The sequence below is a fragment of the Protopterus annectens genome, chromosome 16.part0 (assembly GCF_019279795.1).
Source record: "Protopterus annectens isolate FY-2018-M chromosome 16.part0, PAN1.0, whole genome shotgun sequence".
Classification (NCBI taxonomy): Eukaryota; Metazoa; Chordata; order Ceratodontiformes; family Protopteridae; genus Protopterus; species Protopterus annectens.
Window position 1 is genome coordinate 837614093 of NC_056750.1, and position 23037 is coordinate 837637129.

The 23037-nt window shown below is 35.2% G+C and overlaps 1 protein-coding gene across 1 annotated transcript in view; it reads left to right on the top strand.

Annotated features, from left to right (window-relative positions):
• Nucleotides 1-23037, top strand: part of LOC122790665 (hyaluronan mediated motility receptor-like) — a 761750-nt gene that overhangs the window by 667398 nt on the left and 71315 nt on the right. Inside the window, exon 20 of the mRNA XM_044058189.1 lies at nt 6473-6554. Coding sequence (XP_043914124.1) covers nt 6473-6554 — 82 coding nt within the window. The remainder of the gene's footprint in view (nt 1-6472; nt 6555-23037) is intronic.

Consider the following 23037-nt stretch of genomic DNA (forward strand, 5'->3'; position numbering starts at 1 on the left):
TCTTATCACTTGCAAGCATACTCGTGTGCCTTTCTGTAAGCTCATGGATTTGTCAAATCTCTGTAGCTTTGCTCAATGTTAAATCGCTGTCACAAAGCAAAATCTTTCTCACTGCAGCCTTATTAACACCACATACAAGCCTATCCTTTATCTCATAAAACTCATCTTTTGAAATAATCAGAGCTGCAGGTTTTAGCTTTATTTCTCAAGTAAGTGATATAAGCTGCAAAAATTTCTCCTGGCTTTTGGTCTCTTGTATAAAATAAGTACCTCTCCAACGTAACATTTGTCTGGGTGTTACAACATTTCTCTAAATTTACATTTCAAGTACTCAGGGTCCTCTCTTGAGTCAGTCGGCAGAACAATATGGTGGTTTCCCCCTCTCCTGCATATACTGCTGTTGCATACACAAATGAACACTTTCTTTCAATGACCTCTGACTCCGCTAAGTTAAGCAAAATGAATACCCTCATACGTGCATCTTTATCAGAAAAGCTGCTTGAATGAACATGTGATCTTACTGCTCAAATACTCTCCAGTTCTCTGCAAGAATATGATCAAACACAAGTGGACTGTGTCTGAGAAATGCCTCTGCCATATCAACACACAGTACTAAAGGCCCTTAAAATCATGTACGAACATACACACATATAGTGCCAGAAGTTTATGCCAGAACTTGTAACTATTCCCAACAGACTCTTTGAAACAAAGGCACTTTGCAAAATAAGTCTCTGTGGCACAAGAACACTTTGAAATCACTATACTTTATGAAACCACTCTTATTAGTGTAAGAAACACTTTGAAATGACTGCACTTTTCAAATGTATGCATCAGAAGAAACCTTTCAAAATGGCTGTACTTTGTGAAATAACTCTGTATAGTGTAAGAAACACCTTGAAATGGTGGCACTCTGCGAATAAATGTACACAGTAAAAGAAACTTTTCGAAATGGCTGTATTTTGTGAAATAACTCTGTATAGTGTAAGAAACACCTTGAAATGGTGGCACTCTGCGAATAAATGTACACAGTAAAAGAAACTTTTCGAAATGGCTGTATTTTGACTGCACTTTGCAAAATAACTGCATTTTGCATACAGTAAACTCTTCGAAATAGTTGCACTGTAATAAAGCACACACTGCAAACACTTTGCACACTCTGAGATACTTCAAACAATTCTAGTTATGCTTTGAATGGCTTCAGTCAATGTGAAATAGTAGCTCATGCCAAAACATGGTCATTTACTAAAAACATGCAGTTGCCTTGCTTTTCTAAGCTTATTTTGCCCATTTATTGTATTTGTTATGCCCATTTAACCTCTTATCATGCTCATTATACTTTTTCTTGTGCTCGTTTTACATTAAATATGCTCATTACGCAAATCGGAGGTAACTCTGAACCTCATATAAGTATTTCTGATAATTTTATCAAATATCGTGGTTTTGAACACTTCACAATCAACAATGCGTTTTGTGCCTTTTGTTTGATTAATAATACATTTTGTGCTACTCATTTGATTAATAATGCTTTTTGTGTTTTAGGCATGCCTTGTATTGTTTTCTTTGCAAAATAAATAATTTGTACAAGTTCTAGTTAGCTGGAGTTCATTTCTGGCCTTTTTAATCATTTAAGCACATATATCACCCAGCCTACTCAATATACCTTCACCGTCAACTCTGCACCTTATGGCTTGAAGAAGTTGCACTCTCAATCCCAGTTCTGACACCATGTCACTCGTCCAGTCAGGATAAAACAGATGAACACTTGTGGGTTCGGTTCAAGCAGCTTTATTATATGCAAACACATCAGGCTTAGGGCTTAGTAACTTAAATAAACATAAACAGACTAACTACTACACTCATTTAGCACTCTGGCTGTTCTCTCAAAATGGTACTGCTGCCTCCACATGCTCACTATTTATATGCATGTGCCTACACTTAAAATGCTTCTTAGAGATACACCACATGCTCTGTTCTATAGTTACATAGTGCTATACCACTAAAATCAGGTTCCATAATGTTTTACGAAAGTTTGTTTATATTTGTGTCATTCTATACACAAATAAGTTAAACTTCCTTTACTAAATCACTGATGTCCTAGTATATTTTCATAGAGCAATGTTTACTGTAAAAAGAGACAGAAACCAATAGGCACCTGTCAGGCCAGTACAATCGGATAACACATTTACATTTTTCTAGTAAATTAAAGTTAAAATATTAACTTGTGCTTGCTATATTCCAAGCATCAGTTTCCTTTCAATAACCAATAATTTGTTTGTTCAGTGAAAGTGTCCCTACCAGTTTTAGCATATTCTTTTAATTAATTTTAACTAATGTATTCTATTCTCATTGATCTTTTTAGCCGAATATAATGCAGAACTATTTATAGTTTACAGCTAGGCATTTTTATTTATTTACAGTTTCCTCTAAGAGCTATTTTCAAGAGTTAGACTTGGTTATTTTATTTCCATTCTTGCTTTTTAGCACCTAACTGTTTATTATTATGTGCTTTCTTCTCAGTAGTCTGCATAACTTCCCAAACCTTCCAATTCTTAGCCAGGAAACTTCTTTTCTTATCTCCCAATTTTCTTAGCTCCAATTCTATAATTTCCTGCATCATTTCTTCTTCACTTGTCTTAGGTTTATCTCGAGTTTTTCATTTCCTCTTTATACATTTCTTTGCTACTATGAAAAGAAGGACTTTTAGGGCTTTGTATGGTTTTAAACATGTTAGACTATCCCAGCCTTATAGCACCATATATTTACTAAGATTTATGGCATATCCATACATACTATTAATGAATGGCTCTGTTCATACCTACTTTATATTGATGAGCATCCCCAATGCATCCCTAATGCATAAATACCATGCTTCTGTTTCTAACTCACCACATCTCCAACACATTTCACATCCCAGAGGGAACATATTGTAAACCTAGATGGCATATGAAAATACCTGTGTAAGCACTTCCATGTGAAGACTCTAAATTTCCTATATCTAGTTGCATATTTTGAGTTTAGGCATGCCTCTTTCCAATCCTCTTTAGAGAGGTTATTTCCCAGTATCTTGGTCCAGTCATTCCTGATTTTGGAACTATGCTGTTCCTTATTTTCCACTATGGCCTGCCATGCTCTGATTATAAGTTTTATTTTCTGTCAGCTTGATCTGTTCTGGCCTCTGTTATAAATTCTACTATGATTAGGGTATAATGCTTCTCTCTAGTTCTTAATTATTTCCTCAATTCCTTGGGTATTCTCATGTATGTAGAAAGGTCATAATCTTTCAAATTAAACATCTGTTTAATTTCTTTCCATGGTATGATATCATATCCGCAATGCATCTGTTCCCATTTTCTAGCTTTTCTTCTTCACAGGGGTTGGGAGGGTGGCCTAATGGTTAAGGTGTTTGCCTTACAAACACAAGATGCAGGGTTTGAGTCTCACAAGGGATAATTGGCTAGGCTTACAATGGCTTGCAAGAGCAATAAGCTTAGTACTAATCTATGAATCTAATCTATGACATGGACATTATACTTTCATCTGACCATTTTTATTAAAAATTCTATTGGTCCAGTTTTTAGATACTTTGGTGTAAATCGCCCTTTGATAACTTCATGTGTAATTCTGGGCATAGTGTGTCTTTTGCTGTTTTTCTAAGCCTGCCCACATTCTAACTTGTGCTATAGCAGAATGGCTCTCATGCTGCCTCGGATCATTTTTTTCCATTTGGTATAATGGTTCTGATTTTGGATTATGCTCACAAGTCTTACAATTTGTAGATCTGAAATAGGCCTTTAAATCTATTATAGTCAGCCTTCCCTTTTCTTTTGGCAGCCTTAAATTCTAAAACTGAAATCTGTCCTTTTTGTTTTCCCAGAAAATGTTATTTCTTTTTCTATATCTCTCTAAATGTATTCACTTGGGTGATACAAGTATGTCTGACCCAGCTGTAGAACCAATAATACTATAAACATCTTGGCTGCTTTTGCTTTGGCATCTCTGTCCATGTATAGGACAAGCCACTGAAAACTAACTAAAATAAAATGAACAGGAACTCAGGAACTGCACCTGAATCTGCTCACTTTATTAAAATGACATTGCATTAAGTGCTTTCATCCTATAGAAGGACTTCATCAGAATGAAAATGATAAAATCCAAAAGCATGGTATATGTACACAATGACCCCTCCCACAAATTAGATAATTCATGACATCCATAAAACTGAAAATATAATAAATAGAGAAAATACTACTTAGAAGGATTTATTAGAACTCAAGGAGCTAAGGTGGCAACTAAAACTTAATTTTACACATGACTGTTTTAAATGACATGGTTTCTATCAGTAGCATCCTCCAGTTAAGAGCATCTTTTTATATGTAAAATTATTTTTATTTTTTACATTTATTTTATTTTTTATTGTTAATGAGTATTCTTTTTTAACAATTGCTTTGGCCAACAGCTTTGGTTTATTTTCTTTCTTATGGTTAGCTCCTTTGGACCCCCCCTCCCACACACACTTTATTAGATAAATACAAGCATGTCATTGTATCAACATATGACTGTATTCTACACGACAACAGTGAGCTGAAAAGCAGGGTGGGCTTTTTTTCTGTCTTATGCTCAGTGAGAGACTATTGCTTGTCTTAGTTGCAGTAAGCATTGTGTATTAGTAAGGTTTATAGGTGTTTACTAGGCTAATGACCACAAGGGACTTTTTAAGTCTAGCCATGCATTGCAAATCTCTAACAAGTTCTGGCACCCTTGAAAGTGTAAGCAGTGGCTTGCGAGATGAGCCATTTACAGGTTGCCTGTGTCCATTAGATACATAGGTGCCAAACCAGAGATAAATTTCCTGTTCCTTATCCAATTGTCCAAGTTACACTTGAATTAGGTTAAGGAGGAAATCTACTGAGGAGCTTGTTCTAGAGAAGGGGTAGTTTCTGGGATACATACCTGTCTCTCTAGCATGTCCTATTTATATCACAGGCAAAGTTTAAGTCTTTACAACGGGTAATTCTGGTGCTGTTTTTTTTTTTCATGGATATGCAGGAGGTCCATCAGAGTGGGCTCTGACAATGCCTTGTATGCCAGGCATAGATCTCCCCTCAACAGCCTGTAGGAGACAGAATACAGAGATAGGGCTCTGAAGTTGTCTGCATAAGACATGATACTTATGTCCTGTATTTTATTAGTGAGGAACCTCTGTGGACATTCAAATTGTTGGACATGCCTGCTTGGGTACATACCAAAGGGGGCATTGTACACAATAATAGGTCTGATGAAAGCCAAATACAGAGGAACAATGACTTCCTTTGACCTAGATGCAATACCTTAGTTTATAAGCTGTGCAACATAGAATGATTTCCTCACCACTGTAGACACGTGATGGTCAAAGGCTAGATTATTGTCTATGAGTGTCCCCAAGTCCTTGACTACTGGGTCAGCTGTTCTGCTTTTTTCCCTGTCTTCTATGATCCTACGAATCCACATGGTTGTTCTTTTTTTTTGTCCATAGCCCCGAGTAATCCATCCCAGATCCATTCCAGTACTTGTTTAGCCTCTCATTGTGCTCCCAGTATCCGAAGTTCTTTAACTATGTTTCCCAGCACAGCTTAATCTACTGTTCTAAAATCCTGCACCATTAATATTTGCCTTTTTTATTTACTCTTCTCTTTTACTGTAAACCACACAGTGTCTGGTCATTGTTTGCTAATGGTACGTTTATCTGATGCCCATAAAAAACACTGTGCATTGGTTAGGACCATGTTAATAATTCTTTCTGATCTCTCTCTCTCTCTCTCTCCCTACCATGGAGCTCAGAATCTTCCAGTCTGTACCTGGCAGATTCACAAGTTCTTCCAACCCCATTCCTTTATTCACTCCTCTAATGTTCTTGTGTCTAGTGGGCAGTATACTGCATCAGTCCATCAGAATTCCTCACTTCCTCTACCTTAACTGGCAGACAGCTTAACCCAGCTTCTAATCATAGCTGTACCTTTGCCACTATGCTGAAGGAAAATAATGAATACCCAAAGGTCAATTTGCCTTTTCTATGAGAGTAAAAGGGCTTCATCATGGTGCATAATGCTTTCCTACTGAAAACAGGGCAGTAAGACACATTCAGGAAATGGACAAGAGGTGACTGGTCATCTGACACTCATATCCAGCATGTATATACAAAAGGCTTAACGTCACTGTACAAGTAAGCCAACCATAGAAAAAAAATCAGGTTAGTAGAATGACACTGGGTCATTGCAGTACCAGCACTCACTTTCCCAACTTTCAATTACCTGCATAGTCTGGTGAGAAGGAATATTTGAAGAGATCAGAGTGATCAGTGTAACTAAACTTGTCATTAAGAGGCTAAATGCCTACACATGATGATAAGCAATGATAAGATGAAGTAACTCCTGTGTTGTATTATTTGTAAAATATCAGTAAATGCTAATGAACAACCTGATTTCTTTTCTTACAGACACAAACATCCCACTATAATACCTTATCTTATGGATCCATGATAGCAGCACCTACCCAGCCTAATAATGTCTCCAGTACAGGTTAGTTAAACATGGCTTATTTAAATATATCTAGAATAAGTCGCTTAGAACACATTAGCTGTACTTTCATGTTTCTATTTAATAAATGAAGCTGGAAAGCTCAGGTTTCCAGGTATTACATTACCCGACCAGAGACAGAATTTCTAAAAAAAATACCAGCTGCATTTATCCAGGTTCTCTCAACTGATCATATAAACAGAATGATTCAGCATCTTGTGTTGCACTCATCAGCTATCAAAGGCAACACTCCATTTCATATCAACAACACTCCATATCACTTGTATGTCCAAAATTCTCAGTCATGCCTGGAGTATTGAGAAAAGCTGTAGCGGTAAGATCACTGACCCACAACTGCAAATTTGGAGTCCTGACCCCCAGTCAGTGTCTATGTGGAGTTTTGCCTGCTCTTCAGTCACTGCATAGGTTTTCCTCCAAGTGCTTCAATTTCCACCCACCTTTTAAAAACATGCTAGATGACAATTTCCACTAAATGATTCATAAATATGGTATATTTTTACTTGCCTTTGTGGCCTGGGTCATGGCTGAAAAAGGCCCCAGAAGGACCAGTTCATGTACACAGGTAAGAAACAAACAAAAAAATAAATAAATGCATTATGTTAAGGCAAAAGAAAACAAGTAGCTTTTTGTGATGTAGTTGGATAAAGCCCTTACTACAAAGAAGATGGTCTGAGTTTGTACAGTTGCTTAGGGATTGGAAGAGCCAAACAGGAGAGTATGGGAATAAACAGACAATGCCATTTTAACCATCCCATGGGAGGGGAGGGGGGGTCCAGCTGGTTGATCACCCCTGTGTAAGACAAAACCTGCACATTATTGAACATAGCCAGGATGAGGAACCTGAGGCTGGCTCTGCAAACTCATGATAGTAGCCATCATTAGCACATGTTCTAGAGCATGCATGTACATGTGGAGGTTTTCTATACTCCCACAGTAACATAGGTGTACCATGTCAACCACCAGGGGCAGGGTGACAAGTTAAAAACACCTGCATTGTCTGCGGCTAGATGAAGCAGCTGCTGGAACTCTGAGGAAATGGAAATGTTGAGGAGTTCCACCAGCATCAGCATTATTAGGAGCCAGTCTTGAACCTTGGGTGGCCCCTGTCTGAGGAGGTTAACTTAGGCCCTCAGTTCATTGGGATAACAACTATCATATCAAACTTGGTCCACTGTTTGATTAAAAATTTCAGTGAAACAGTCCTCCAGGTTCTAATTTGCTAATCCATTTAAAATGAATACATTTTCAATTATTGTTCCTCTCCCCAAATTGCATATATACAGTCTTCTCCTTCCTTCCACTCGTATGGCTTTAACCATGCATTACTGCAGTTCTCTTCTCCAACAAGTTGAGTTTCTATTGCAAACTTGCAATGGCCTTTAGATCTCTGTAAAATTATATATGGAAGAGCTCATCAACAGTTTACATCATTGGAAGTAGCACCACTCTTTTCTTGTTTTAGAGGCCTTTTTGTGTATCTCAAGAGCTGATTTGCTTCCTTAATTTCATTGCATTTGTCCTAGTTTGCTAGCTAGATATGACTCCAAGATCACGTCTGCAACTGTAAATGTTTTACAATTTCATTTAAATTTAAAATTTATTCACAGAATATCTTAGGTGCTGGTCTGTAGTGTCATTAAAAACACTGAACTGCCACAAAGAGAAGTATAAAATGTAACTTGCATCCATCTGCCTAGCACATATTCCATTTAGTGCTACTTTTTGTCTTCAAAGTTTTAAGTAACTTGTGCCTATTTCACCACATTGTGAACTAACCATTGGCTAACCAAGTGTAGTAATTAGTTTTCTACATGGTGATGTGTGTTCATGTCCAAGTAGATACCCTCATCCATGTGTTCGTGTAGGTGTGGTTGTGTGTGTGTGTGTGTATGTGTGTGTGTGTGTGTGTGTGTGTGTGTGTGTGTGTGTGTGTGTGTGTGTGTGTGTGCGCATGTGTGGGTGTGTGCACATGCGCGTGCGTGTATGTGTGTGTGTGTGTGTGTGTGTGTGTGTGTGTGTGTGTGTGTGTGTGTGCGCACACGCATGCACGCACGTGTGTGTGTGTGTGTGTGTGTGTGTGTGTGTGTGTGTGTGTGTGTGTGTGTGTGTGTGTGTGTGTGTGTGTAATTTTTTGTACATAATTACTGAGCAAGCCATCAACTCTACACCATTCCAAATGTGCAGGAATGGTCCAAACAAATTATGAAAGTGTGGACTTGTTTTCAGCTTATTACATATTCCTTTCTGCAATAGTGTCATTTATTTTACAATATGGACTTATTCTTATTAAGTGTTATCAATATAATGCAATTTTGGGCTTTTCTGTTGGTGCTCAGACTACATATGTTTGTTCTTCAAAAGGAGTAGCACCAAGTGATGGCAAACACTTAATTTTTTCCTCAATTTTTTTATTTTTCAAATACATTTGAATGAATACCATAGTATTTATACATAACATCTTAAATAACTATGTAACTATTTACATTAGCCTGACACTATAGCATATCTTAATGTATGCAGTTACTTTATAAGAATATCCTATCCATTATCAGAGTGTCTAATCAATTATTGTATAGTGTCAATCAATGATAAGACTTTTCCCCAAGGGTTGTTGAGAAATGGCTTTGGATAAATTCTTAGTTCTTTAATTTTAATTTCCAATAATGCTGTGGTCTTCAGTAGGCTGTAGAAGTCTTCCAAAGTTGGTATTGTGTTTGTATTCCATCTTCTTGTTATACACTTCCTTGAAATTGCAAATATAGTCCATACTAGATGCATGTTTGACCTATTCAAATGAGGACCTTTGTTCACATTTAATAATACAAGAGCTTTAGTTAAATAAAATGATTCATTAAATAAAGTGTGTAGAAAGTTATTAATACCATTCCAAAATGGCTTAATTTTAACACAATCAAAGAAAATGTGGTTCCAATCTGCATTGTGTGCTTGCTCACATCTACAACATATTCCTTTTATGGAGGAACTAATTTTACTGAGTCTGTCTGGGGTTAAGAATGCTCTATGCAAGCATTTCCAATTAAAAACTTTCCAGTATTGTGTAAAGGATGTATATTTTATCGCTAATAAGATATTTGTTTTAACGTCTTCAGTTAACTATATTGAGTATCCTTTTGTTATATATTTCCAATATGAGGTTTTGGGTGTTGTTTTATAGTTTATCAATATTCTGTAAATTTTTTGAAATACTGTTTCCCATGTCAAAGTCATTATATATGATTTCATATATATATTTCATAAATTTGGGTATTTCTTTAAATGAAGAATTGTTAATTGTTCTACTTAAAGCTTGTGAATATGACAGAATACCCTGTAAAGTTAGCCAGTCCTGTTGTGGAATTTTGTATGTTGTTTTTATTACTTGTATGTCTAAAACTTTTAGTTCTTTAATGCATTGGAGCTAACAAACAAATGCTTTCTCTTCCCAGGAATTAATAATTTCTCTATATATTTTATGTGGAAAGTTATTTGTGACTATAAATGGTGTTAAAAGATCAAACCAGATTTTTAAATCTATATTTTCATTAATAATTTTCCTAAATAAGTCAATGTAATAATTTATCATACGAGTTTTACTGGGTTTACTTATGTTATATTGCATACTAATACATATGTGCCAAGGCAAATTGTTTTTATCTGTTATTTGAAATTTCTTTTGTAAATCAAATTAATTTATTGTTATTACAGTTAGTAATTCTTTCCAATTTGCAAAGTAATTTGGACTTATCCAATCTGTGATTGTTTTAGATATTAATGCTTTTATATATGTTTCTGTATCAGGAAAGTTTAATCCACCCTGTTTCCATGGTCTGATATGATGTAGTAAAGCTATTCTGTTTCTTTTGGGAAACCATAAACATTTTATTAGGCATGAGTTTATTTCTTTAAGTATATTCCTTTCTGGTAACAGTTGTATTGCCAAGGCTATATATAGGATCTTGGGCAGGAAAACCATTTTTATTAACTGTAGTCTATCTTCAAATGTTAATATTATTTTGTTTCATTTTTCCACAGAAATTTTAATTGTATTGATGATATTATTGTGTTTTTTTAGAGTAATTCATTATTATCCTTGCATAACTCAATTCCTAGATATTATAAGGTAGATTCTTGTTTCCCTATGATGTGATCCTCCTTAGTCTGCAGTTCTTTTTTTATTTAAAAATAAACATTTTGATTTTGATTTATTGAAATGGAGTCCTGAAGTCATGTGAAATTTGTCAATTAATATATCTAATTCTTCTAATTTCTCTTTTGTATTAATGTTAGTAATATATCATCAGCAAATAGCATTACTTTAGAATTGTATTGTTCATAAACATCTATTCCTTTGATTTTTAAATTGTTATGAATTGAATCTGCCAATATTTCAATAGCCAGAGCAAATAGAATTGTTGACATGGGACATCTTTGTTTAGTGCCTTTTGTTATATGTATAGGTAAAAGGACCTAACTTGAGATATGCTAAATTATTTGTATATATATTCTTTAGAAGATGAACAAAGGATGCAGGAAATTCAAATAGTATCAGATTTTTTAATAAATAGTCCCAATTTAGGGAATCAAATGATTTCTCTATATCTAAGCCAGTTATGACTGTTTATTTTCTTTATTAACATAATCTATAAGAGAAATTATCCTTTTAATATTGTCGTGTGTGTCTATGATATATAAATCCAGTTTGATCATTATTTATCGTTTTGGATAGTGGTATTTTCATTCTGTTAGTTAATATTGTCATAAATATCTTATAGTCATTATTTAATAATGATATAGGTCTATATGAGGTACAGAGGTTTGGGGATTTGATTTTTCCTTTAGGATTGGTGCGATTAATGAATATTTCCAAGAGGGTGGTATTAAAGCTTGTGACTGAATTTCTAATAGAGTTTTATGGAAGAGGGATAGTATCTTTGAAGGAAAAAGTTTATATATTTCCATAATTGTGCCATCTATACCTGGAGATGTATTATTTTACCCTCTTTTATTGTATCTGTAATTTATTTGTAGGATATGGGTGCTTGCAGATCTAGTTTTAATTTTCCTGGTATTTTTTTTATATTAGAACATTTTTCATCTAGATTTGGAAATGTTCCATATATTGATTTCTATAAGCATCAAGAATGTCACCTATATCCGAGACATTTTTCCTGTTCTTTTCATGGAAGATACTTGTAATGTTATTAGCTTTTGACTGTATTTTGATTCATGTAGATAAATTATGTATATATTTGGGAGAAGTGACCAAGGTATTAATTTTTAGGTTTTCTAAAGCTAAACTAGTTTTATGTGTTAGAATTTCATTGTATTTATTGTTTAATACTTCTACTTTCTTTTTCATCGTCAAATGATTTTGATTTTTTTCAGCTTTTACTGACAAAAGGTTGGATTGTAGATCTAATAATTCAGAATCGCATTCTCTGATTTTTTTATACCAAGCTAGGGTTTTGCCATATATGTAAGCTTTTAATGAGTCCCATATCATTATTTTATTTATCTCTGTGGTGTAATTAATATCCAAGAAGAACTGTAATTTAGATAACCAGGGTTTGAACTCTTTAATTTTAGTCATATATGCTGGAATTCTGGAGTTAAAGACTAATGGGTTGTACCCATTTTGAAGTTTTAATATAAATGAATTGTGGTCTGAAAAGGGGGCAGGGAGTGATTGAGAAATTAATGATTTTAGAGTGTAAGTCATGGGCAGCAAATATTTTATCTGTTATAGTTTGGGTACCAAATCTGTGATCTTGATGGGAAAACAACAGATATTTATCTTCTTTAAATCTGAAAGTATCTACAAGAGGAAATTATTCTACCCACTTGTTTAAAGCTTTTGATACAGCAGATGTACGCAGCTGTCTTTTATTTGTAGTTTCAGAAATATCAAATATACAGTTAAAATCTCCTCCTAATATTAATTTGCCTTTATAATTATTGGAAATGAAATCCAATTATTTTTTAACAGTAACTGTTCCAATGCCTGGGAACCAGTATAGACTGGCTAGGGTCCATATTCTGTTATTCTATTTAACTATGACTTATGCCATAAGGCCTTTTTTATCTTCATACTTAAATGATTTCTGGGTTAATCACATTTGTTTTCCATAAACTTCTTACCCCTTTTGTCTTTGTCTTATAAGTGGATTGTGCCAATATCATATATTCCTTAGGATTCCATTTGTAATTGTCATTTGTTTTGAAATGAGTTTCTTGAAGGAAGACAATTTGTGCTTTGTTCAGTTTTAAATATTTCGGTAGATTTGATCTCTTGCTAGGAATTTTAAGCCATTGGTATTTAAAGATAATAAAGTTAAATCCATCTTAAGTTATTGGGTTATTTAGACTATGTATTTTTTGTTTTATTGTGGCTATTAAACATTTTCCTCTGATAACTGTAAAGCATATGTTTGAGCTTTTAAAGGAAATTATCAGTTTTATACTTTGAGTGTTTACCAGTAAAGTAATGTTTTGGTCAGGCATAATACAAGTGTTTTTCTGAAATAACAAATTTAAATTAATAAATGTTAACAAAACTAAGGTTTGCACTAGCCATGGAATGAAAGTCATTCCTAATCTGATGGATAAACCTAAGTCCATTAGATTATCACCCATACCTTGACAATCCAGAACATCTGAGATCCATAAATTGAATTATCATATGGAAAATATTTATAATAGGATTAAGAAATATTTATATTATTTTGAACATAGTACTATTGTAGATTAGACAGAATTCTAATGCAATATAAATGAATACTTATTGTATAAGCAACTATTTACATGAAAGATAGATAAGCAATTCAATCATAGTAAAGTAGAATGTATCATATATAGAACCTCAGTAAAAGATTATAGCACACAATTATTTAACATATTCACCCTTATTGATGAAGTCTTTCAAAACCTATTAATTAATATAAATAGATGGTAATAATATTTATATCTAATGCTTATAATACAATGTATTTTACTGGATATATAAGAAGTTATATTTCATTGTTTGCCAGCATTTAAGTAATCACTTTGATGCTTTGAGTAAGTTAGCAACAATTTGTTTTCTGTGAATATTGATGAAAGTTAGTGCATTTTAATTATCAGTGCATCCCTCTTCCCCCCATTTCCTACACATAAGGATTTTCATATGTCATTTCTTATTAGAAAAATGAGTGAATTTATAGGTTAAAACAACACATTTACTTATTGTGATTAATGATTACAAGTTCCCTTTCCATATTCATAAATTGTGATTTTATGGCATATACTGAAAGTTTTTAGATTTAAATGGCAACATTCTATTTTGTATAATCAACAAAGGTTAAACTGAGTGATTATTGTCAATTTAATACTATTTGTTTGGAATGTGATTGTTACATTCTGTGACATTCCTAGTTCAGGCTTCTATTGTTTCCCTTGAACAACTTTGTCAGTTTTATGTCATGTATAAAACATTAGTCACCTTGGTAACAGCTTAAGTATTATGAATGGCCAAGATGGGTTACAAAGCCACAATTCAAATTAAAGCAATTATATGACTTGTTATGCACATTTACTTATATGACAAAATCATCATGCTTCCCCTTGATATTCAAGATAGTGTATGTCATTTATGACAAATTAAAACAGTAGTGTTATTATACACAAGCCCGTGTTATTAAACTGAGTGTCTATTGCCAATTTAATACTATTGGTTCAGAACATGACTGTTACATTCTGTGACATTTCAAGTTCAGGCTTCTATTGTTTCTCTTGAATAGCTTTGTCAATTCGATGTCATGAATAAACATTAGTTATTATTAAACTGAGTGATTATTGTCAATTTAATACTATTTGTTTGGAATGTGATTGTTACATTCTGTGACATTCCTAGTTCAGGCTTCTATTGTTTCCCTTGAACAACTTTGTCAGTTTTATGTCATGTATAAAACATTAGTCACCTTGGTAACAGCTTAAGTATTATGAATGGCCAAGATGGGTTACAAAGCCACAATTCAAATTAAAGCAATTATATGACTTGTTATGCACATTTACTTATATGACAAAATCATCATGCTTCCCCTTGATATTCAAGATAGTGTATGTCATTTATGTCATTTATGACAAATTAAAACAGTAGTGTTATTATACACAAGCCCGTGTTATTAAACTGAGTGTCTATTGCCAATTTAATACTATTGGTTCAGAACATGACTGTTACATTCTGTGACATTTCAAGTTCAGGCTTCTATTGTTTCTCTTGAATAGCTTTGTCAATTCGATGTCATGAATAAACATTAGTTACCTTGGTAACCACTTAAGTATTATATATGGTCAAGATGGGTTACAAAACTATAATTCAAGTTAAAGGAATTACATAGCTTGTTATGCATATTTACTTATATAAGAAAATCATCATGCTTCCCCTTGATGTTCAATGTAGTGTATGTCATTTATGACAAGTTAATACAGTAGTGTTATTATACACAAGCCCATGTTCATAGGTTTATAGGTTGGTACTAGGCTATCAGCACTAGGGCCTATACAAGCCTAGCCATAACAATTCCCTGACTATTTCTTCCCACACTATTTACTTCCCTGGGCCCCTGTCTAGCAGGGCGACTGACGTGATCCCTGGGGTGAATGTAATTAAATCCTGTCTTTAATATCTAAATTCAGCTTCATCTTATATGACGATTATATATTTTATGTCTATATTTACTAAAATCATACATAACATAACTATTGTGTGTATTTTTTTTTTTTCAGCTGTTGATTAGTTATTTGAGAGACCACAAGCTGTAATGATTATTCTTATTATTAGCTCCTTCCAAGCATGTTTAGACAGTCCATAGTCTTTAAATTATGAGACCCTTTTAGTTTCTTATTTGTTATAAGTATATTTCCATCACATACACACATATCAGTACTTCAAGCACGGGCAACAATACCCATCCAGTTTTGCCAGAATACCATTCACTAGTTCATGCGGTGTGTTTCCAGGCTGTTCTTAAAATATCCAAACCAATATTTGTCCTGTTCCATTTTACCAGCCTGTTTCATGCAGTGGCCACTATGCCAGTGAACCACTCAACACACCTTCCATTCCCACAGATATTTCCACGAAAGAGATCTGATGACTCTCTAGCACTTCCTGGCAACCCCAAACACCCCTAGAATCAGCTATCCCCATATGCCCAACATGTCCACGCAAGCTCACCTCCTAGACCACTGGGTACTACACAAGACGAAGTGCTCTTAGTCTTTCACAATAACTCAGACTTCCACTCTCTGGACCAAAATACATTTTAAATATAAAATTGAGCTTTTTATTGTATTTATTTTTTTTATCAAGAATCAACGTAATGAGCTAAACAAAGTGTTGGGAGACCATTGATATGTATACATGTGGTTTAAAACAGCCCTTTTATTATATATATGTTTTTAAAACCAAAAACATTGCCAAGAATCATCTCGGAGGCTCCTCAGAGCCATTAAGCATTATCATCATTCTGTCTCTGTTACCATAGCAAGCTAGGAGCATCTGTTTCTGTTAGTGTGTCTGTGTACTGCATACTAGAGGCTCACAATGCACATGAAGCAAAGCTTCATTTCACTGCAACTTCAACCCTAAATTCCCTCCCTTTCAGTGGGCAGCAGCCAGGAAAAGAACAGAGAGCAAACAGATAAAAAAAATAAAAAAGAACCTCCCAACAAGCTGCCACAACAAGAGATAACACATTCTTCCAGCCTTCCCACCTCTAACTTAGCAGATGTATAAACAAACTATTCTCTGACAAAATATCCCAGCTCACAGTTTTATCCACCCCCTTCCCCTGGATCCAGGCTAAAACATCAAATGTTGCTTCTTAATACACAAGCATCAGTAAACCTCGATCACAAGCAGCAACCCACAGCTTCCCGGAGATGAAAACGGCAACATACAACAGCTGCCAGACACAGCTGCATCCACACACACACCTTGTTAGGCTTAATCAAACAGCACTCAAAGCTGTGAAACCTGCCATAATTGATATTAACTATGTTTAGATAGAATAATAATGACATTTGTACTAGTTACCAGACATGGCTGCATCCATGCACACCATATCAGGATTGATCAAACAGCACATTTCCAGCCAAGATAAAAATATGTTTTGCCAATGAGATGAGAACCATGAATGACTTAGAAGAAGCTACTATATTCATCAAAAACAACAGCATAGTGTCTATCCCAGAAGAAATGTAATGGATGGCCCCTACTCTTCCAGAAGAAATGTAATGGATGGCTCCTACTCTTAAAAGAATAAAAGAAACAAATCCTTGGACTGATGCTAGAAAGAAGAAACAAAAAACTGATTCCAAGATAGCTGTCCCAAAAAATAATTCTTACAACTACATCTTTGAAAGTATCAACTGATGTGGTACATCACTTGTCATCTGTTTTTATTTTTTAAAAAAGGAGGGTTTCTTAAACAACTGAGAAACAGCAATGATTTATTCAGAATGTTCAAAGAGTCCAGTAATTCCTCACAAACAAAGGTAGGTCAAGATGGGTTACTATTTACATTATATATAAGCCAAACAAAGCAACATATAATATAAACATAGACTTTTTATTCCCCTACTTGAACTCATTGAATACTTATCTTGTTCATTTTTCATTGTTTTTATTTATAATAATTTAAGTAATTAATTAACTAATTCAACAAGGTACCATTCATCAGAGTTCAGACTCAAATGTAACAAATTAACATCATATATAACAGCAGTAACAGTAGAGTGTTTTGAAAAAAAAATGCTGTCATGGAGATTAATGTCTTCTTCAGTTAAAGTATGATTTAGAAATGTCATGTATATCCTGGTTAAATAATTTTAACAAGCTCTTAGTACAAATGTCATCATTATTCTGTCTAAATATAGTTAATATCAATTATGGCAGGTATCAAAGCTATGAGTGCTGTTTGATCAATCCTGATATGGTGTGAGTGGATGCAGCTGTATCTGGCAGCTAGTACAAATGTCATTATTATTCTGTGTAAACATAGTTAATGTCAGTGATGGCGGGTATCATAGCTTTGTGTGCTGTTTGATCAATCCTGATATGGTGTACATGGATGCAGCCATATCTGGCAATGGTTTTGATAGTTTGATTGATATGCACATCAGACTTCAGGTTGTTATCAACTATGACACCCAGTAGTTTAGTTTGGGCTTTTGGGGAGATGATAGTGCCATTGTTAGCAGTTATGTTGAAGGATGGTAGGGGGGTCCACCATGTGGGGGAGAAGAGGAGAAGCTTAGTTTTGTTGGGATTTAGGATTATATGTTGATTGGAGAGCCATTCTTCCACTGTATTGAAGGTATTTTGGGTTAATGTGAATAAAGTAGCTGGTGAGGTGTCAGAACAAATCAAGGCGGAGTCATCTGCATATTGAATGCAGGTAGCATCTGGGATGACTGAATGAAGGTCGTTGATAAAGATGGAGAAAATAAGGTGTCCTAGTATCGAGCCCTGTGGGGTTCCTAATGTGATGGGTAGTCAAGATGATAGCTTGTCCTGCCACAGGACTGCCTGTTGCCTGCCCTGCAGGTAGGATTGAAACCATTGGAGTGCATGGCTGTTTAAGGAGAAGGCCTTCAAGGTATTTATAAGCATTTTGTGGTCAAACATGTCAAAAGCCTTGGCTAGAGCTAGAAAGAGTGCTGACGATAGTTTATTATTTTAGTTGTGGTTAATGACATTGGAGAAATAGAGGAGGGCAGACGTAGTACTGTGGTGTGGCTTAAAGCCATGCTGAAAGTTGGATAGCAGCTTGTTCTGTGTGAGGTAGTGCATCAGCTGTATGTGTACACACTTCTCCATAATTTTAGCTAGAGGCAACAGAATAGCTATGGGTCTAAAGTTTGACAATTCAGTGGAACTGCCTCCTTTATGGAGAGGTATGACATGGGAAATTTTCCATATAGTGGGTACAGTAGCTTCAGATATAGCTCTGTTGATCAAGTTTGAGATGGGGTATGCTATGGTGTCAGCAGCCTTTTGTAGATAGTCTGCTGGGAGGAGGTCGGCAGCTAGGGTGGTGGGTCTTAGTTTCTTAAGTAGGGCATGAATACGTTGAGTAAGAACAGGTTGGAAGATAAAGTATGTTTGGGTACTGGGTGTGGCTGCATTAGAATTAGAGCCATTGGGAGAGAGTTGGCTGGCTAGAGACTGGATAGGCTCTGTGAAGAAGCTGTTGAAGTTATTAGCAATGTGTAGTGGGGATTTTTGTTGGGAAGCTGAGGGGGGTGGAGTGGCGGTTTGACCTGGGTGGAGTAGTTTGTTTATTCTGGCCCAGAACGTTTGAGGTTTGTTTTTGGTGTTTTTGCAGTAGATGGTAGTAGTGATTCTTTTTATCTAAGGTTATGGATTTTTTTGGTATCATTCCTTAGCTGTCTGAGTCTTAGTTGATCAAGTGGGGCTTTTGTTTTTCCGTAGGTGACCCATGCTTTGTTTCTGAGTGAAATTTTGGTTTTGGTATCTTTAGAAAGCCATGGTGCAATATTAACTTTGGTTCTAACAGAGTGGCTGGGAGCATGGGAGTTAAGAATAACAAAGAATTTGATGTTAAAGTATGCTACTGCTTCATCTAGGGGAAGACTTTTTAGTACTGACTAGTTGCATGCCTTAAGTTCATTTTGAAACTTGGTGAGAACAAACTTCTTCTTGTTTCTTAATGTTCTATTCATGGGTTGGTAGGAGCAGTCTACTTTGAGCTTGATTACATAGGTGAGACAGTGGTCACTTAGGTCATCTGGCAAAGTGCCTGATTTATATAATTGAAGATGGGTATTGATGAGTATCCAGTCTAGAGTGCTCTCCTTGTTATTGAGTTTTCCTGTCCTGGTGGGGGAGGTTATGGTTTGAGTAAATCCATAGAGGTTAATGTGTGTTGTAGGGGTTTCACAAGAGCAAGTGTTCCAGTCAATGTTGAAATCCCCAAGAACAATTGTTTCTTAGGGGTAGTTATTGGATAACCAATATAAGAAGACTTCTAAGGTTTCTGTTTTCCTCCCTAGGGGACACAGACAATGTTTACATTTTTGTTTCTATTAATTTGTAGTTTTGAGATAAGAATTTCAGCATTGTTGAACTAGGGTGGTTGTTGGGTGTCTATGCTGAATGATAGGGTAGGCTTATAAAATATGCCACCCTTTCTGGTGATATGGTCTAGTCAAAACATATTGTACCCTGGTGGCAGAATCTCATGGTCCTTGGTGGCAGGCTTTAGCCACGTTTCAGTTAGGTTCATAGGTAGGTACTAGGCTATTGGCCCTAGGGTCTATATAAGCCTAGCCAAAAAGGTACCTCGGCATTTGCCACCCAAGAAAATTATTTTCCTGTGCCTCTGTTGAGCAGAGTCACAGAGGTGATCCCCGGGGTGAATTTCCTATTTCCCATCCAATCATCAAGATTTTTCTTGAAGAGCGCTAATGAGGCATAATTTATCTGGGGAATGAACAGCTAAGAGGGCATTCAGGTGCTGAGTTTTGTTATTTATGCTCCTAATGTTTAGATGGCAGACCAGCAGTCAGTTAGGAGGTCTATTTGTTGGAGCTATGGTGATAGGGGATATAGTAGGGGGATTAGAGTCAACAGGTGGGGATGGACCAGGGTTTGGGTGGATGTCACCATCCTTTGTGAGGTTGTCGTGTATCCTGAGTATGAGTTTTAAGATTTTGAATAAAGTTTTGTAATAGTGTCTAGTTTTAGGACTAATGTAACTAGGTCTAGTAAGATGGTAGTATTTAGGGGTTAAAGAGGTAAACATGAGGGGAGTGAGTAAGGGTGCATTATTATCTGTTGTAGATGGGATGGATGTTTGGAATTTAGGGTAGTGGAAATCTGGGTGACACTCACATTTGTAGGTGGTTAGGAGATATGGGATGAGTAACGGGGTAGAAGTAGAGTTAATAAGACTATTTTGGGTGCTAGCATACTTACTGAATGAGACTTGGAACTTAGGCAAAAAATAGTAGAGTTAGAGGACTGGTGGTATCAGGTTGAGGGTGGTGCTGTTGAGTGACAAGTTGTTACTGATTGGTTTAAAAAAGTGGGGTGTGGTCTAGTACCAATAAATGTAGCAGCACCAGGGGCAGGAGGAATTTAAGGGCAGGCTGGGGTGCAAAGCGAGCCTGAGTGAAGCGAAGGCAAGCAGAGGAGGGATTAACCAATGCCTGTACTAAGTTGTAGCAGTTTAACCTGTTTGAGGAAAGAGGGGGTGGGGAAAAAGAGAAGGCAGTTGGAGTGGTTAGAGGAATACCTTGATTGACTATACCACACCAGAGGTAAGTTGAATATAAAGGCTTAAAATCTGCCCTCAGCACTTTAATGTTACTTGCACTCAGCATTTAATTTTACTTATGTTTAGCAGGAAAGACAGACCAACAGAATACAATTTTGAGGATTTTTACAAGGGTTACTTGTTCAAATGTCAGACAATTAAGTAAAACTTTCAACAGGAATCTATGTCTGTTAGAAAGCCAGAAAGGTTCAAGGTATACCTGTAAAATTAGGGTCAGAGAGACAAATGTAAGAGTCAGTGTACTTTAGTTACAGGGGAAGGAGGCAAACACTCAAGTAGAAAAGAGCCCTATGGCTGACCAAAATGGTGACTTGCTTAATTACACACCACTGTAAGGGAAAGCTTAAATGCTTTTTATATGTATAACATACTCTGATTAATTGCTGGGAGAAACAGTTTTTGTTGTGTTGGCTAATTGCAATCCTGTAGACACCATTGTGAAGGAGCTGCAGTATGCTAGTGTAGGTAAGTATAGAGTTCAATCTGATTAATTGCTGGGAGAAACAGTTTTTGTTGTGGTGAACAATTGCAATCCTGTAGACACTGTTGTGCATGAGCTGCAGTATGCTAATGTAAGTAAATGTATAGTTCATTCTAATTAATTGCTGGGAGAAACAGTTTTTGTTGTGGTGGCCAATTGCAATCCTGCAGACACCATTATGCAGGAGCTGCAGTATGCTAATGTAGGTAAATGTAGAGTTCAAACTGAGTCACACCAGGTCAGCCAAGGGGGGAGGACAGAGGGAAATCCTAAGCACCTAGATTTGAAAATTGACAATAATCACTCAGTTTAACCTTTGCTGGTTATACAAAATAGGATGCTGCCATTTAAATCTAAAAGCATTCAATATATGCCATAAAATGGCAATTTATGAATATGGAAAGGGAACTTGTAATCATTAATCACAATAAGTGAATTTGTTTTTAACCTATACTTTCACTCATTTTATAATAAGAAATGACAGATATGAAAATCCTTATGTGTAGGAAATGGGGGGGGGGGAGGGATGCACTGATAATTAAAATACACTAACTTTCATCAATGTTCACAGAAAACAAACTTGATGCTTTAAGTAAGTTAGCAACAAACAAAGTGATTACTTAAATGCTGGCAGACAATGAAATATAACTTCTGATATATCCAGTAAAATACATTGTATTATAAACATTAGGTATAAATGTTACTACCATCTATTTATATTAAGTAATAGGTTTTGAAAGACTTTGTCAATATGGGTGAATATGTTAAATAACTGTGTGCTATAATTTTTTACTGAGGTTCTATATATGATACATCCTACTTTACTATGATTGAATTGCTTATCTATCTTTCATGTAAATATTGTTTATACAATAAGTAGACATTTATATTGTTTTATAATTCTGTCTAATCTACAATAGTACTATATCTGTTCAAAATAATATAAATATTGCTTATTCCTATTACAAATATTTTCCATATGATAATTCAATTTATGGAGCTCAGATGTTCTGGAATGTCAAGGTATGAGTGATAATCTGACAGACTTAGGTTTATCCGTCAGATTAGGAATGATTTTCATTCCATGGCTAATGCGGATCTTAGTTTTGTTAACATTTATTAATTTAAATTTATTTCACAAAAAGATTTTTAGTATGCCTGACCAAAACATTACTTTATTGGTAAACACTCAAAGTATAAAACTGATAATTTCGTTTAAAAGCTCAAACATATACTTTATAGTTATCAGAGGAAAATGTTTAATAGTCACAATAAAACAAAAATGTATAGTCTAAATAACCTAAGATGGATTTAACTTTATTATCTTTAAATACCAATGGCTTAAACAATCCTAGCAAGATATCATATCTACTGAAATATTTAAAAATTGAACAAAGCACAAATTGTCTTCCTTCAAGAAACTCATTTCAAAACAGATGACAATTACAAATGGAATCCTACGGAATCTATGATATTGGCACAATCCGCTTATAAGGCAAGGACAAAAGGGGTAACAATTTGATGGAAAACAAATGTCATTAACCCAGAAATCATTTATAAGTATGAAGATAAAGAAGGCCTTGTGGCATTAGTAATAGTTAAATATAATAACAGAATATGGACCCTAGCCAATCTATACTGG